The sequence below is a fragment of the Lutjanus erythropterus genome, chromosome 15 (genome assembly GCF_056507025.1).
Source record: "Lutjanus erythropterus isolate fLutEry1 chromosome 15, fLutEry1.hap2, whole genome shotgun sequence".
In the NCBI taxonomy this organism is placed as follows: domain Eukaryota; kingdom Metazoa; phylum Chordata; class Actinopteri; order Lutjaniformes; family Lutjanidae; genus Lutjanus; species Lutjanus erythropterus.
Genome location: NC_139331.1, coordinates 26,262,710 through 26,278,811, shown reverse-complemented (window position 1 = coordinate 26,278,811; position 16,102 = coordinate 26,262,710). Strand labels below are relative to the sequence as shown.

The following is a 16,102-nucleotide window of genomic DNA, read 5'->3' as shown; positions in this document are numbered from 1 at the left end:
CATGCATTAAAAACTGCATTAAAATCCACAGGACTGTATAAAAGATATTACTACATGGACTCAACAACACTCTGGAAAACCACAGTCAGTGAACACCGTTTGTTGCTGCATCTACAAATGAAAGTTAAGACTCTACCATGCAAAGAGAAAGTCATGTATCAACAACATCCAGAAATGCTGCTGACTTCTCGGTGCCTGAACTCATCTGAGATGGACTGATGCAAAGTGGAAAAGTGTGCTATGGCCTGATAAGTCCATATCTCAGATTTCAGTATTTGGAAAACATGGACAAAGTCACCATCTGTTTAATGGTGGTTTTCCCTTTGAAAATGAATTATGGCACTCCAGGCATCTTCATTTTCTTGCAGAAGCATGTTGATTTTCTGATCAATTTGGGGACATTGATAGAAGTGTATAAACAAATCCCAAGACAACAGAAATAAACAAAATGAACATACCACAAAACAATCAATATCTGGTTAAGGTTCAACATGGAGCGATCAATAATCACTGCAGAGGCGTGTGTTGACACTCACACATGCAATCATTAGCACACTGACACGAGAAAAATCCAGGCTCTGTCTACCTGCAGGTTGTGCTCCTTCGCCTCTGATTTACGGTCAACCTCTCTGAATGCTCCCTCCAGCTCCCGCAGAGACTGACTAAGCCCCTCCCCTTTCTGCAGCTGGCGGCAGTGGGACACCAGAAGCTCCGCCTCTCTCCTGTTAGCAAGGTGGCGCTTTAGGTGTTGCTAGAACACATGCACATGAAAACATATCAGATGAGAACCAAATGCGTTTTTCTGTAGCAAAATGACAATATAATCCATTACTTGAAGCAAATGCTTAAAAAGTAATGCCTTGGTGGTCACACTACATGACTTTCAAAGTTAGCCTATTAAAACTGAAGGATCAGTCTGCAGCATGATTAGCCCTGTTCAGACCTGGTATTAACGTGCTTCCTGGGTGATCCAGTCACAAGTGGACAGCCCTAATTACAGTTCTGAAGGCAATCGGGATGCATTTGAGATTCATTTATATTCCATGTAACTGAGTCTTTGTTCTACAAACACATCGCATCAGAGCATGCCAACATGTCTCTCTAATAATATAAGGTCACTTTAACTTCGCCAACAAAACCTGCCTAGGAGTCGTCCATTTGTTTTCCTTCTTTGCTTTGTGTGTTTCCCCAGCATCAAAATCAGGCACATATAAATGTCAGAAAACTCCATTCCTGTTCACGAATCACTGCTTCTTTGGTATATTGTAAGGATCACAGTCGAGACCAACTGCTTTTACTTAAAGCAGATAGTAAAGTGTTTTACTCCTGGCTTCACAGCTTCCCTACTAAAGGCTGCCATGTTGCAGGATGTTTTGCCACTCAGTCCAACTGAAGGGCCGTGTCCCAGTGGTAAAGTGACAGTGCATACCCTCTATACACACCTGGTGGATGAGGTAAAGTTGTTTGGCCTCCTCCAGGCCTCCAGCATCCAGAATCCTGCTGGTCTGCTCCTCAGCCTCTCTTCGTGCTTTCAGAACCTCTTCCAGAGCACCACGCACCTCCTCCCCCAGCTCCTCATACTGGAACATAGCTGAGCCCTCCTCACCCCACTGTGAACGATGGAAGCAAAAGATCAGACAGAAAGATAGAAATGCTGCAGAGAGACAAATTTCTAGCTTTGAGAACATCCTGGTATACCTGACAGAGTGAAGAAAAGAGTGCCCGCAGGTCAGTTGAGAGTTTAGCGAGGGCTGTTCTCTGTCTCTGGACCTCCAGTTCAGAGCTGACCTCAGACAACCCAGTAAGACGGCTCTTAAGCCACAACAGGCTTTCCTCTCTGGCATCTATTGCTTCCTGCAGTGCCTGAAAGCGGTGAAAGCACAAAAAAGGGGAATGCAGGTTCACTGAAGCTGAGCATAACTTAATTCTTAAAGGGATAGTTCGTATTACTTAATATTGCTTATTTAGGATAACCACCTAAAAAGAGGGTCCACTTACTTAAACGAAACAATATCAGTGTTCCAACAAGTGTACCAAAGTAAAGCGGTGAAAATATTCTAAATATAGCGTACATTTAAACTGATATTGATTTTTCAGGTGGGCCTTTCTTTATGTGGCTAAAATATCTTTTGTTGCCAACCCTGTCCACAGCAATATATTGCTTAGCTTCCATGCTGGAGCTGCTCTCTGCTTCCTCAAACTGTGGGCGTGTCTACCCCCATCAGCTGTAGGTATTATACTCACTATTGCCAAGTGCCTCATACAACACAACTTAAAATAACTATAACTACTATCCCTTTAAGTCTACAGCAGCAAATATGATGTGGTATCTCACCTGAACAGCAGCATCAACTTGCTCCCGATGACTGGAATTTCTCGCTGTCTCTCTTAAAAGCCTCACCTGCCTCCTCTGAGATGAGAGCCAATCAGAGAGCTCACAGAACCTAGAAAGAGGAACAATTACTTTGAACACCTTTAGAGTGATGGAAATGTCAGACTTTAAGATGCTGGAGATACAGCGACGACTCTTCACCTCTCATTCCACTCTTTCCATTTATCAGGGTGCTGCTCCAGCTTGAGGTGGGTGCTCTTGATTTGTTCTGTAACCTCTTCCACAACCCTTCTGGTGGAGTCGAGCGTTCGATAAGCCGGGTCGTTGTCAGGCAACTTGTGACACAGATCCTCCATGTTTCTAATCCTCTTCTCGCACAAAGTCAGAGGTTTGCGTTCCCTGAAGAAAGTCTGGAGATAAGAGAGGAGGAAAAGTTGAACTGATGAAGATGACGCTAAGTGATTTCATCTTTCTTTTACTCTCACTCTTGGTTTAATCCGAGGCTCACTCTGTGCTCTTTGATCACACGCTCGCTGGTGCAGGTGCCAGAGAGGGCCTGCATTTCTCTGTCCAACTCTGCTCTGCAGTCTTGTATGATTACAGCCATACGACTTCTCTCCACCTCCACCTTTAGACGGAGCAGGTGAGACGGTACCTCACCCTGGATGTCCTTTAGAAAAGACAGAGGAGATACAGAGCACAGGAGACATGGTAGGTAAGATATGCTGTACAGTATACGCTGTATAATATATGTAAGGTATAATGCCAAATGTGAGCGCAGGTTTATTTCACAATAATGACCTGCTCACAGTACTTTATCCTAGACATACTAGATAACTCTATGGTCATTATCCTGCTTTTACCACTGTCACTTGCCAAAGAAAAACAATAACAACCTTAATTTATATTTTCATGTGTTTTCACAGGTTTTCACAATTCATAGCTCATTTTCCCTGGTAACACATGAGGGTCTGACTTATATCTAGAACAATCATTACCATCCTATATGTTTCTTATGCAATTAGACATGCATTTTCCTTAAACTATCAATTAATCATTAATGATTAATAAGACACAAAAATTAATCTCTTTTTTCTCATTTTAAGTTTATATTTAAATGTCCTTATTCAACAAATGGCTCCACCTGACAAAACGATGTCAAATGTGGCACAATTATTGCCACTTCTAGACTGTTAATTAAAGTTATCATCAGAACAGGTTAAAAAATGATGTTAGCTTGTTAATGTGTCACAATAAACTGTAAACACAAGCTTTGGTTGTGTCCCTGTTGCTATGGTTACTCATTACTTACTCATTATTTTCGGACCAGTGAACAGACAGTTCGCTGGAATTATTTAGTAGGTGTTCATTATCAGGAATTCAAGGACACCCTGCAGCCAATCCAAATTAAATATTCACTCGGAGCGTAGTATAAATGACTTTTAGTCTCTTGTTGTTCCATCCCTAAAACTGTCAGAGACCAAATATCGTCCAGAGAGACGGTGAGTACACTGAGAAGGTTACAGTTAAATTCAACTAGTACAGGTTAATTGGAATCACACTGGAGGGAACTCTATCAAAGCCAAAGGTCTTCCTGGTTAAGTTAATGAAGTATCGGCTAAGCGCCTCCAGAGATGTACAGTAATTAGTGAGAGTGTTAAAGCATGTTGACCCCTGACCTTCCAGTGTTTGTGCAGCCTGCGGACAGTTTCTTGCAGCCCCTGTTGCTCCTCCTGTGGGAGGATGTCAGTCAGCTCATCACACGCCTTCAAGAACACGCTCAGTACTCGCTGGTCCAGTTGGCCAAAAAAATCCTATGCAGAAAAAAAGGATGAAATCAGCAGGCATTTTGCTTGACACTGAGGTAGACAACCATAAATCCATTCTCTGTACTTGGTTCCCCAAATTTTATCACCTTTTCTGGTGCTAATCATGGCGGTCTGTCAAATAATATTAAGCAGGAAGCAGTGATCTAGGGTTAGGGTTAGCTATGCTGTGTTTTGATAATCAAGTCAAAAACATTTGTTTCTTCCAGCTCAAGATAATTGTATCTCTTTAAACTAGGCATTTTTTTCATACATTTTTTATATGCAAAAAGCTGTACATGCTTTTATCTATTCTTGGCTAAATTAATGTAATGCACTTTACTTGGGTATCAGCCAGGTTTCTGTCTGCCATCTCCAGTTGGTACAAAATACTGCTGCTTAACTCTTTACCCATAAGAGAGGAGTGATCACATCACCCCTGTGGTTGCCTCCTTACACTGATTCCCTTTTAGTTTTCAAATTGATTTGGAGCCTAACTGGTTACTCCCGGGATACAGGAATTTTGTTTGATAATTGCTGCTAATGCTAATTAAGAATAATTTTGATTAAGTTGAGTAATACATGGAACTGATCTTTATCGTCCTTTTTGTTCTGTTTGTATGATCATTACAGACTGCCAACTTGATGACGTTAAAGGTAACTAAATAAAATTCCCTTTCTGTTGCCTCGTGCAGTAATTGATGTCCCTAGACTCCAGCCCCCTCCAGTTATGTTATATCTAAAACCCTAACTGTACTTTTCCCATATAAAAATTACTTGTAAATGTATTTTGAGTTCTGGTTTTCTGTTGTTTTGTACACCCTAACTGTTTATCTTTGTGGTAAAGAGAAGATTTGGAAGCCTTGTAAAACTACAGCACACACTAAGAGACCAGTATTCTTCTTTACAGATTAGCTGTACCCTTCAAGTTCTCGTACAGAAGGTTACAAGTTTGATCTTACAGTGTGTTTCTTCAGTAATTCCTCAGCGTCTCCAGTCTCTCTCAAGCAGCTCTGAGCTTTCTTCAGCACTCTCTCCAGCTCTTGTCTCGACTCTTCAAACCTCCTCCTCAGGCAGTTGTTGGCCTCTTCCTGCCTCCTCCATTCCCCGACCTCCTTCAGCAAAGCCTGGGAGGACGGACAGCAGGAAGTGGTGATTGTAATTGGTCTCTTCGGTAATACAGTGTAATTACATTATTTATCTTACAGCAAACAAATGAATACTGAAACACATGAGTACGTCTAATCTACACTGTTGCCTCCTGGGTGTTTTGATGCTCTTGTAATCTCATTAATATAATCAGTGTTGTGGGTAATGCAGAGCCTGGGTGGCATCCTGCTATATGTACGTGTAAACATGTATGTTTAACGCTAACCTGTGCTGAGCTCTGGATTTCAGCCACTCTCTTTTGCAGCAAAGACAGGTCGAAGTTTCGGAGCGCCTTACTGGTGGAGAGCGCCCTCTGCAGGGTGTGGTGATTCCTCTCAATCACTGACAGACAGCGTTTACAACTTTGCTGCTGGTTTAACAAATCCTGAGTACAATTGTGGGAACAAAAATTGTAACACTTATTTTTTTATCAGCAATTCCCTTCCCATCAAACAAAAAAAATACAAGAACAAGAACAAATTGCAAGAATAAAGAGAAATATTTTGATTAGGATAACATATTACTTTCAGTCACGAGATACATGAGTATGTCAATGTATGTATGTCAATATATATGCAGAATGATGACTAAAACTACTAAAATTAGCTGTAAACATGGCTTCTACCTGGTAAACATCTAAGTTCAGTCTGTTCATTGTCATTACATCTAACCTGCCACTTTTGTTTTTGCTGGGTCTGGGTCTGTGAGTCTGGCTCTCTGGCAGCAGCAGTGATGCGACTGGCCCGCTCCAGGGCCTGGTAAAAAGCAGTGATGTGTTTCTCCATCTCCTCCAACAGCGGCAGAAGGACATGACACTCCCTCACAAGCGAGGGACACCGCTCTCTCACCTGGAGACAAATGACACAGGCCATTAAACGGTGACACGGAAAGCGACTGTGATGTGAAATGAGAATTTGAAAAAAGTCATACCAAAGAGGAAAGGTAACTGTGTTGCTCTCAAAGAAAGACTTAGATTCACGCTACTCATGTTTCGCTCTTAAATGATACCTACTTTACTCAGCTGACTTTTGGCTGTTGCCATAGTTGCCATGACCCTGGCAGCCTCATCCTGTGGCGCATCCTTGGCAAGGAGCTGAGCACTGCGGGCAGCCAACTTGTATTGTGTCTCCATGGCAACAACCTTTTGCTTGGTATTCTGGGATGAGATGTGGAGGCAAAGGGTCATCTCAGACATTCTTAAATTGAATGCACTTTGATCAAAACTGCTTTTGGCAATGAAAGAAACTACAGTATAAGTAACATGGTTGTCTGCAGCTCTGATTTCAAAACAGCAGGACATAACGCTCTAAGAAACTCTATCAAAGGCCTAAAGGGGAAAATTCATTGACTAATAAAATAATGGAAATATACAGGCATCCTACTCTTTTTTAAAAGTAAAATTCAAGCACTTTTCAAGAATTTTCAAGGTGGTAAGCTGTGGTAAAATACATATTTATATACATATACCAAAATATATATATATACCTGTCTAAGTAGACTTGATATCATATACAACCAGGCTGGGTATCTGATTTGTTTTATTTCTCTATCTAAAAAGTGAAGCATTCAGTCACGTAACAATTTATTATATAAACAAGGCAATGATAATTTCAAGCAGTTTCAAGCACTTTATCCGAAATCCAAGCAAGCAATCCAATATTCAAGTTTTCAAGAATTTCCAGCACCAGTATGAACTGTGATTATAATGAAATTATTTTGTGGAGTATGTTTCTGGCTGTGGAGTTAGCCATGTTCTAGTGCATCCCAATGCCAAAATCACTCTAAATGTCAAAATGTGCTGTTATGCATATTGAGAATGAGCCACAGGCCCCTGTCTCATTACAGTCCAAATGTAAATGAATCAGTGATCTAATCGGCACCTGAAATCCTGTTTGTTATTCACTACTTGCTGCTATCAGGGTAATTTTAATCTGGAGCTTTTCTTACCTCCACGTCCTGCAGAAAAGCTCTGACATTGAGGAAAGACACCTGGACAGGAGCAGTGAGCTTGGCCTCTGCTGTGTCCAGCAGCTCTTTCAGGGCCGACACAGCCTTTAGATGGTCTTTTCTCCACTTCTCCAGCTCATCTGCACGGGCATACTGCAGCAAAGGAAAGATAAAACAAACTTGAGGGTTGATTTTATTGAGGGAGTGCAATAACTTCTTCAAGCCTGTGTTAAATAGTACCACACATTTAAAATGGAAAAACAGAAAACTTTCTGACAGTGATAGTTTGATTTTTTTGATGGCGGTTGTATGAGGTACTTCTCCATAGTCAGATGCCAGCCTGGCTGCCCCAGTTTGGAAAAGCAGAGAGGAGTTCCGGCAAGGAAGCTGTGCAATGTACTCTCATAGATGGAGTCCAGTTGGTTTGGAGAAAGCGCTATTTGGCTTAAGTAACAGCACTTTCCCACCTGAAAGGGCTGTCAGACGGCAAAGTGGTGAAATATAGCATACGCTTAAAACTTTTTAACTTTTTTAAGGTGTACCTTTTTAAATGGCTAAAATACCTTTTGTTGCTGACACTGCCCGCAACAGTTAATTGCTTAGCTTCCATGCTGGTACTCCTTTCTGCTTCTCCAAACTGGGGGCTCTACTTGTAGCTAATAAATTGACTATTGAAAAGTACTTCATACAATTCCACTTCAAATAATACAAACTATCCCTTTAAGACTCATTTTGTCATTACCATCCTGTGACTAAATCAGCAAAAAACACTAAATTCACCTGGAAACACATTTTAATCCAATTCTGTCTTTTCTCTGACACACGGTATATTTAGTTGAATTTTTTTGTGTTACTTGTTTGACTTTGAGGAAGAGGTCTCTCCATCGTCCATTCAAAAGAAGCAGCTGCTGCTTGAGATCAAGTGACACGGTCTCATCACACGTTTCAATGAGAAAGTTCCCTGCGTCGTTCATGGCTGCGTGCTGATCCATCCAGTGGCTGAGATTCCTGAAAAACTCCTGGAAGAGAGACAGACTCATTAAACAGAGACACAAAGAAATTAAAAGAAACAAAGAACAACACAAAGAACGAGTGTCAGAAACAAAGACAGCTACTCTAACAAGAAACAAAGAAAGGTATTCAAAGAAAGAAACAAAGAGAGGACAATAAAAAACTGGGGTAATTAGCTGTCTAATCCTTGGTGGGGATGTGAATCTGAGGTAACCATGGCAATGCGACAACTGGAATATCCTTAGTGGCTTGTTGTAAGTCAAGGAGATCATTTGATACTTGAGTGGAGACTGCTAATAGGATTCCACTTAGAAGACCAAATGCTTGAAATTGGGCTGACGTAGATGTGATTGCTACAGTACTACTCTGAGTCCATCAAATAAATGCATATATGAGGGGATGCTTAATCTCTCCACACACAAAAAAAAACTGCCAAGTGTATGGTGGGGTTTTCTATGATATTAAGAGTTCATCTCATACCCGTTTTATGTTTTCTGGCTGGCTCAGGGCCTCCTCTGCGTCCTCCAGCCAGGCCTGTAAGGAGGCCACAGTGGAGCTGTACCTCTCCCAGTTAGACATCACCTCCTCAAGCATGCTCCTCACACTGCGCACTTCCATGGACAGACTCCTCCACTGGGTCACCACCTCCCGCATGAACCTGCGCACTCCCATCTCACCTTCATCCGCTAGAGGAGAGACACATCACCTAGTCCGTGTGGTTCGGTATACAGACAATTCTGCGTTTAGTCTCGTCCTTCTTTTAGCAATACTACCTCATACCAGGATGTAACGATATATTGAATATTGCAATAAAAATGTCTCAATACTATACCCGACTGTGAAATCTACCGTGATATGATTATTATTTTTATTTTATTTTTTATAAAAGGACTGCTACTGGCTGGTGCATTGTTTTTGTTTTGCAATCTTACATAAACAATTCAAGCATACACTGCCAAGGACATTTGCACATGCTTAGGTCACTTGAAACACAACTAAACAAAGAGACCTAGCAATGAAATCATCTTTCACCTTGCTGTTTCACTGTGGACACATATATGCTAAATTGGTAGACATCATCCAGCCCTAACATATACTATATAACTGTCACTTCTGAGTGCAGCAAAAGTTACATAACACCTGCTTTAAAACACAGGATATGGTAAACATATTCATTGAAACAGCAGACAAAGAGCACATACAGGCTGATGGAGCCTCATGCCTGTGCAGATAAATCTCTGACCTCAAAAACTCTGACTACAGGGAGATGTAGTATATTTGCTTGTGTTCCATTTCATGAGTAACATCGCTCTGGTCTCACAAGTCCTGTGCCACAAACTATTGTCAGCCAGTGTAGGGCTGATAAATGTCTCCGCCGAATACAAATACCCAGGTTCAGGTACACATTAATCAGATAGTAGCATGCATGTCAATCCCCTTAGCCTCATCTCCATCTTGAGTTTGCAATAATGTCAGAGTGAGGCTTTAAAAATATCCAAATGAGCTCTCATCCAGCCAATCAGAGCAGAAGGTGCTAACTACCACCAAGGCTCACGCGGGTATGGCGGTGGTGGGGGCAATTCATTTGTGGGGTCGACCAATCAAGCCTCAAATGTCCTGATTTCTCGCCACACCTCACTTCTGTGCTCTGCATACCCTAGAGCAGCACAACCCTGAAACTTAATGAAACCAACAAGCTAGCTCAGTTTGCGCCCAGAGACCTGCAGAAGTGGAGCAGCCCCTAACTAGCAAATGGGGTCGTATTCCCCACTGAGAGCTGGGAGTGGAGGAACCTCATTTAGCTGTAGCCTGCAGACTCTCCCCATCTATCGAGCTATAAAAGCAGACAGGGGCAGACTGTGCTGATGGAAGAGAAAACCTGATTGGATATTGAGTTGTTGACAGGGGAGAATAAAGTTGAGATATGCGTGCAATGGCTGAGATATTTGGTGCCAGTCAATTTCAAATAAAAGCAACATCCAAAGGAAAAGACTGCGATTAGGTTTGGATCATATGATCATATATAAATTTATAAACAGTGAGTGATTTTGCCACATGAAGGTATCTATCCGTTTTTTTTAGAATTTATTTCAGTCTGCAAATAGAAATTAGTCCTTTATGAATAAATTTTACAACAGTAATGGGCCCAGCAGAGTCTTTTAGAACCCCACAAGTAATAACTCTGGATGTGTTTGACCAAAGTGGGCAATGATTGCAAATCAATGAGCAGGACTGCTTTACAGCAATATTGAATTTTGGCAGTAACGTAAATTAATTTGTCAAATATTTACTTTGCTGAACCAGCCAAAAACAGACACTCCTGTCTGGTTATTTTATACATAAAAGAGTGTCTGGTTGTTCAAAATGTCATCATTTAGCAGTTACCAGTAAAGTCCAAGGTTTTACTGTTAATCAAAAACATATGTACATATAATAACATATAACCAGCACCTGATCCAAGAAAGTTAATTCTGTATGTTAAAAAGGTAGTGAAACACTTTAAGATGATTTTTTAACTGAAAACTAAAATATATTAGTGTACTGTAGTGTATTACTGTTATGAAACACCTCAGTGCTGTTAATATTGAAATTTCTTAATATATTTATAAAAATGGGTTGAAAATGGCTGTTTTAACTGATCCAGATCCTTGTGAGGCCTGAGATAGAATCTGGCCATTTGGGAATTCTCTACTGAATTTATATCAAACAAATTTATTGTATACATTTTGGCTTCTCACCTGAGCTGTCAGTATTGACGTAGGCCTCAGTGGACTGCTTCAGGGACTGGAACAATACCTCATAGTTTTCAAAGAAATGTTGCTTCTCCACAAATGACTGATGAAGACAGTTTCAAATAGGAAAATGATACCACATGTGATGAGAGTAACATCATGATGGATACACAGCAATAAAACTAGTAGTCATATACTCTGCAGCAAGAAATATTTTCTTAACCTCATGACTTTTATCAAATAATGTCCAAAAAATAAACATTAGAGCAAAAAAAAACTTTCCATACTTTTTTAACTTTCCAACCCTAAAGATTAATTAACATTTCAGCCCATCATGTACAGTACAAAGTGAAAACTGTGGTGAAAACCTGGGCTTACAATATAGTTGTGGAGCATCAGTTCCACAGTCTCTTGTCGGCCGTATTTTATGATCCAGGACTTGAGCTTGGACTCGGCTAGAGTGAGGAAGGCCTGCATGTGGTGTTTGTTCTCCAAGAATTCCATTCTAGCCAAGTGGATGCTAGAAGATGTAGAAACAAAGTTCATCCTAAAAAAAGACAAAGTTTACAAAAACAGGGTATCAGACCTACAGCTTGACCCTTACATCCTGCTTCTCCTCTGAAAAGCAGAATGTGAAATACTGTGATCAAGTGAGGTGGTTAATATAATTGTCTTTACTACCTCTCAGCCATGTCTTGGAGCTGGTCTGGGGGAACAGGGACTCCATCAACACTTCTGTCTTTATGGATCCTCTGAAAGACCTGCTGGTGACTTTCCAGGCTCTTCAACACATCCTGGACAGTGAAAACACATACAGCATATGAACACATGAGCGAAATATTGGTTCCTGATCAGAAAATCTTATAACAATTAAAAGAATCTGTGCTTGCAGTGTACTAATCTATGAATTAAGCAAAGTTTTAAAATGATCAATTAATCTGGTTTTTTTTTCTGCATTGTGCCTGTCCTGTCTGTGTCTCTCTAACCTTGTGCTGCTCCAGAGCTCTGTGGACGGTGCTCGCTGTCACGTCATGTGCCTGCTGGATGATAATTTCTTGTCGCAGGGCTCCTTCAGCTTCATGCAGCCACACCCCCACCATATCCAGAGGAGCCGGCAGAGACCTGTCCAGCTGCAGATGCCAGTCCAGCAGCTGAAATGAAGAACACAGTTTAGGAGTCAAGTTTAAGTTAATTTTACGCTATATTTAGAATATTTTCACCGCTTTACCTTGCTGTCAGACAGCCTTTTCCAACTAGAAATCACTGTTACATAAGCAAAATATTATTCTCTTCAAACCAACCAAACTACTTTGACAAAATCAGTAATTTTACCTTGCAGAACACAGGGGTTTCTGGTCTATTAATGCGTCGATCTGATAGTTTGTTTGTTATTGTTTTAATTTGGTGCCTCCTGCGTCTCTCACCCTGTTGGAGACTCTTTCCCAGGCCTGTTTGACCAGAGCCTGATCCACAGTAAGTATCCCATCCTTCTGAGTGGACTGCAGAGCTACCTCCACCTGCTTCCTCCTCATCTCCAACTGGACACGCAGACTCTTGAACGACTGAAAAGAAAGGAGATGCGAAATCTGTTCAGAATTCACAGCTCTCTGTCGCTTGTGAAAGTACGTCTAAAAATATTCAAATCGCAGTATATAGACATCAGACCAAGCGCTCTCTCAGGGGTTACACCGTCTTCCCATTGGTATCTAATCAGACCCTCATAAAATCTGTGGCTAATTGCCTCTGAATGCTGTCCCCTCTTCCTGGCTTCAGATTCTCAGACTCTTCTTCTGAATAATGTGCAAAGAAAATGGGGATATCCCACATGCTGTTGAATATGGAAAGTATCCTGAGGCTTGGTGAAATAAGCCAGATTGACTGAAAATATGACGGCTGCCGTCTGATCCCCACAGTGTAATGCCACTGATTAAGCTAATAATAGGAGCGTCTGTGCCCAGTGTGCCCAGTTGAAACTGCACACACACGCCGACACGCACACACACACTAACCTGGTACTGTTGAGCGAGATTGCCCTCGGTCTCCTGGGCCTGTATCGCGTCTCTCTCCAGCTGGTCGAGCCACATTTTGAGCTCCCTCAGGCTCTTTCGCTGCTCTCTCTAGGAGGCCAGGGTGACGGAGGGGTGGTGGAGGGGTGGCGGGGTGATCAACGGGTGGAAAGATGGACATGGAAATTGGGAAGTGCAAAGGGGAAATGAAAAACAAATGAAAGATAGGACGATGGGGCGTGAGGGAAAGGGAGAAACAAAAAGATGGAGAGAAAAAATTATTAGCCGGAGAGATGTTTGAGGGGTTGATGAAAGGATGGAGGGTGAAAGAGAGGGCATGTACTGTTAAACATGTGTTCCCCTAATCCTCTGTGTCTCCCTGTAGGACAAAAACGTCAAAAACCCACAGCTGCCAAAAACACTCAGCTTAAACAGGGTACTTTGTCTAAGACCCCCTACTAACATTTCATTGGATTTTAAGTAACCATGACGACAATATTATGCTGCTCAAAAGCTTGTGGGATAGTCTATTCTGTTTGAGAGCTGTTCACTCTCAGTCTATTCAGTTTTATCACGTCACATTCGCTCATGTAGGGATATAAACTTTATTCTTTATGACAGCCTAAGACGTTAACACAGATTAAGCTAATTCTGACTGGAAGCATACTTTTATCTGTAACATTATTCTCACCGCAACTTCTGCAAATTATTTTATAACCAGTTTCAGTTCAGTTGCTATTTGTATTTATAAAACTACACTTTTGGTTTGCACTTCATTTTACAGTACACTAATAACATGTAACAAGCATTGTACTTTGCATTGAATCAGGCAAAAACTAAAAATATGTTCTTTATTATACAGTATTAAATGGTAATTGGGGACACATTACAACATAACTGTGTTGTAAACTTAAGTGCGTTATTTCCCCACCTTTAGACCCTTACTAGACTTTACTTGAGAATAATTAGGGATGCATTGCAACAGAACTGTACTGCAACCTAAAGTGAAATCGCATATCTACCACTTGAGATAAAACGTCCAGACAATTGACAGAGTACCCAAGACTGATGCCTACTATTTTGGCTTGTATAAAGTATAACAGTAAAAAATGTTCCTTTACTTTAATATTTCTGGCCTTTACTTAGTAGATCTGGTTGATATATTGTTTTTTACATGGGGAAGTAGTAGATATGTGATTTCACTCAGGTTTACAGTACAGCTCTGTTGTATTCATTCATTATCTGCAACCGCTTATCCTTGAAGGGTCACGGGGGGCCAGAGCCTAACCCAGCTGACACTGGGCGAGAGGCGGGGCACACCCTGGACAAGTCGGCAGTTCATCGCAGGGCTGACACATAGAGACAGACAACCACTCACTCTCACATTCACACCTATGGGCAATTTAGAGTCACCACTTAACCTATTAACCTGCATGTCTTTGGACTGTGGGAGGAAGCTGGAGTGCCCGGAGAGAACCCACGGGGACACAAGGAGAACATGCAAACTCCGGACCAAAAGGCCCTGCCCCAGCCACAGACTCGACAGCTCCCCCCCAGCACCCCAGCCAGCTGAGGGATTTGAACTCAGGACCTTCTTGCTGTGAGACAGCAGTGCTAACCACTGCGCCACCATGCTGCCAGTTCTGTTGTAATGTGCCCCTAATTATCCTCTAATAAAGTCTAATAAGGGTCTAACAGCAGAAAAAATACACTTTAGTTTACAGTACTGTTCTGTAATAATGTGTCCCTAATTAGCTTCTAACAAGGTCTGATAAAGGGTTTAATACTATGTTGTTTCTCATTTTTGTCTAATTTGATACAGCTTGTACAGCTTGTTACATCTTATTGGTGAATGTGCGACCCATTTTTGTTGTTTTATATGAACACACAATTGACTTTCATACAATGAAAGAGAATATTCAGAACAAACATTAGTGTATGAGCAATAAGTGTCGACAAACAACAAGCAGGTGGGAAACAAAACAACCATCAAAAGCCTAATCAGTGTTGTAAGACAACAAATCACAGTCAAACACAAAAGGCAGACAGTTAAAGAGGCTTTACAGCACATCCCAGCTCCTGACACCGTTAACCTTAAAAACAGGCAAGCTCTATTCACAAGCTTTCCATCAAATACGCTGTATCAATGCACACTGCCAATGCCAGAGGCTTTCATTGTCATGCTAATGGAACCAGGAGCCATAGCGCTAGGTGGTAACGTTAATAAATGGTAATATCACGTCTTATTATACTGGACTTCCTTTTGTTATCATGGCTCAAAAACCCTGCGGCAGGAATATCCCATCAGGTAAGATAAAGAGCCAATATTAGCATATAGGCTGGATTTTGACATGGAAAAACAATGTTTAATCTCAGCCGTACACTGTACAGTAGGCAGTGATACTGTAATCCAATAGAAAAGACAGAAAAATAAGCATTAATCATATTTATATGGAAACTATGAATGTGCATGGGTGCTAATTGCATTGAGCTGCGGAAAATGATGGAAAACCTGCCCCTAGGATCTTTAAGTTACTATATAACCTACCTCCAACATTTCCTCTATATCGCGAGGAGTAAGACCATGCTGGAGGACAGAGGCCAGCACAACAACCACAGGAAAGCAGTCATCACACACAAACACCAAAGAGAGAAAGACAAGGAGAAATACACAGAGAGAGATGTGCAACAAGGAAAGGAAAGACACTGCCAGACCTGAGTCACATGATGAGTGAAATTACTGTTTGTTTTAACCTATGTGGAGCAGCACGTAGAGATGGGATCTATCCGATTTAAGATCAGTGTCAGGGCCCGATTTTGCTGTAAAACATTTGTCATGTATCACATACTCATGTCACAGATCCACTTTCCCATCTAAAGCATCCCAATCTAAATTTCTGTGCTTGCCGCATGTTTTCTATTTGGTAAAAGTGGAGCTAAGAAATGCAAATTGAAGCTTAGGAGCTCTTTCCACTTCTGCTTTGTATTTACATGTAATACAAGGAAAAGAAGTCCAAATAAATCTGTTGTTATAAAACTGGAGTGAAGAAATGTACCAGCCACCTCACTTATGGTGTAACAATATACCAGAAGAAAAATGACAATTACCAACAAAACCCA

At 41.3% G+C, this 16,102-nt stretch overlaps 1 protein-coding gene across 1 annotated transcript in view; it reads right to left on the bottom strand.

Annotated features, from left to right (window-relative positions):
- The window catches only part of LOC146314534 (nesprin-1-like), a 92,549-nt gene that overhangs the window by 56,149 nt on the left and 20,298 nt on the right, over nt 1-16,102 (bottom strand). Inside the window, exons 10-30 of the mRNA XM_084737083.1 lie at nt 15,531-15,569; nt 12,986-13,093; nt 12,401-12,538; nt 11,963-12,127; nt 11,658-11,770; nt 11,355-11,523; nt 10,983-11,079; nt 8,725-8,930; nt 8,088-8,252; nt 7,234-7,386; nt 6,299-6,442; nt 5,958-6,134; nt 5,513-5,671; nt 5,100-5,264; nt 4,012-4,146; nt 2,841-3,002; nt 2,534-2,742; nt 2,336-2,444; nt 1,699-1,863; nt 1,443-1,610; nt 587-751 (exon numbers count right to left, since the gene is read on the bottom strand). Of these exons, the coding sequence (XP_084593209.1) occupies nt 587-751; nt 1,443-1,610; nt 1,699-1,863; nt 2,336-2,444; nt 2,534-2,742; nt 2,841-3,002; nt 4,012-4,146; nt 5,100-5,264; nt 5,513-5,671; nt 5,958-6,134; nt 6,299-6,442; nt 7,234-7,386; nt 8,088-8,252; nt 8,725-8,930; nt 10,983-11,079; nt 11,355-11,523; nt 11,658-11,770; nt 11,963-12,127; nt 12,401-12,538; nt 12,986-13,093; nt 15,531-15,569 (3,111 nt within the window). The remainder of the gene's footprint in view (nt 1-586; nt 752-1,442; nt 1,611-1,698; nt 1,864-2,335; nt 2,445-2,533; nt 2,743-2,840; nt 3,003-4,011; nt 4,147-5,099; nt 5,265-5,512; nt 5,672-5,957; nt 6,135-6,298; nt 6,443-7,233; nt 7,387-8,087; nt 8,253-8,724; nt 8,931-10,982; nt 11,080-11,354; nt 11,524-11,657; nt 11,771-11,962; nt 12,128-12,400; nt 12,539-12,985; nt 13,094-15,530; nt 15,570-16,102) is intronic.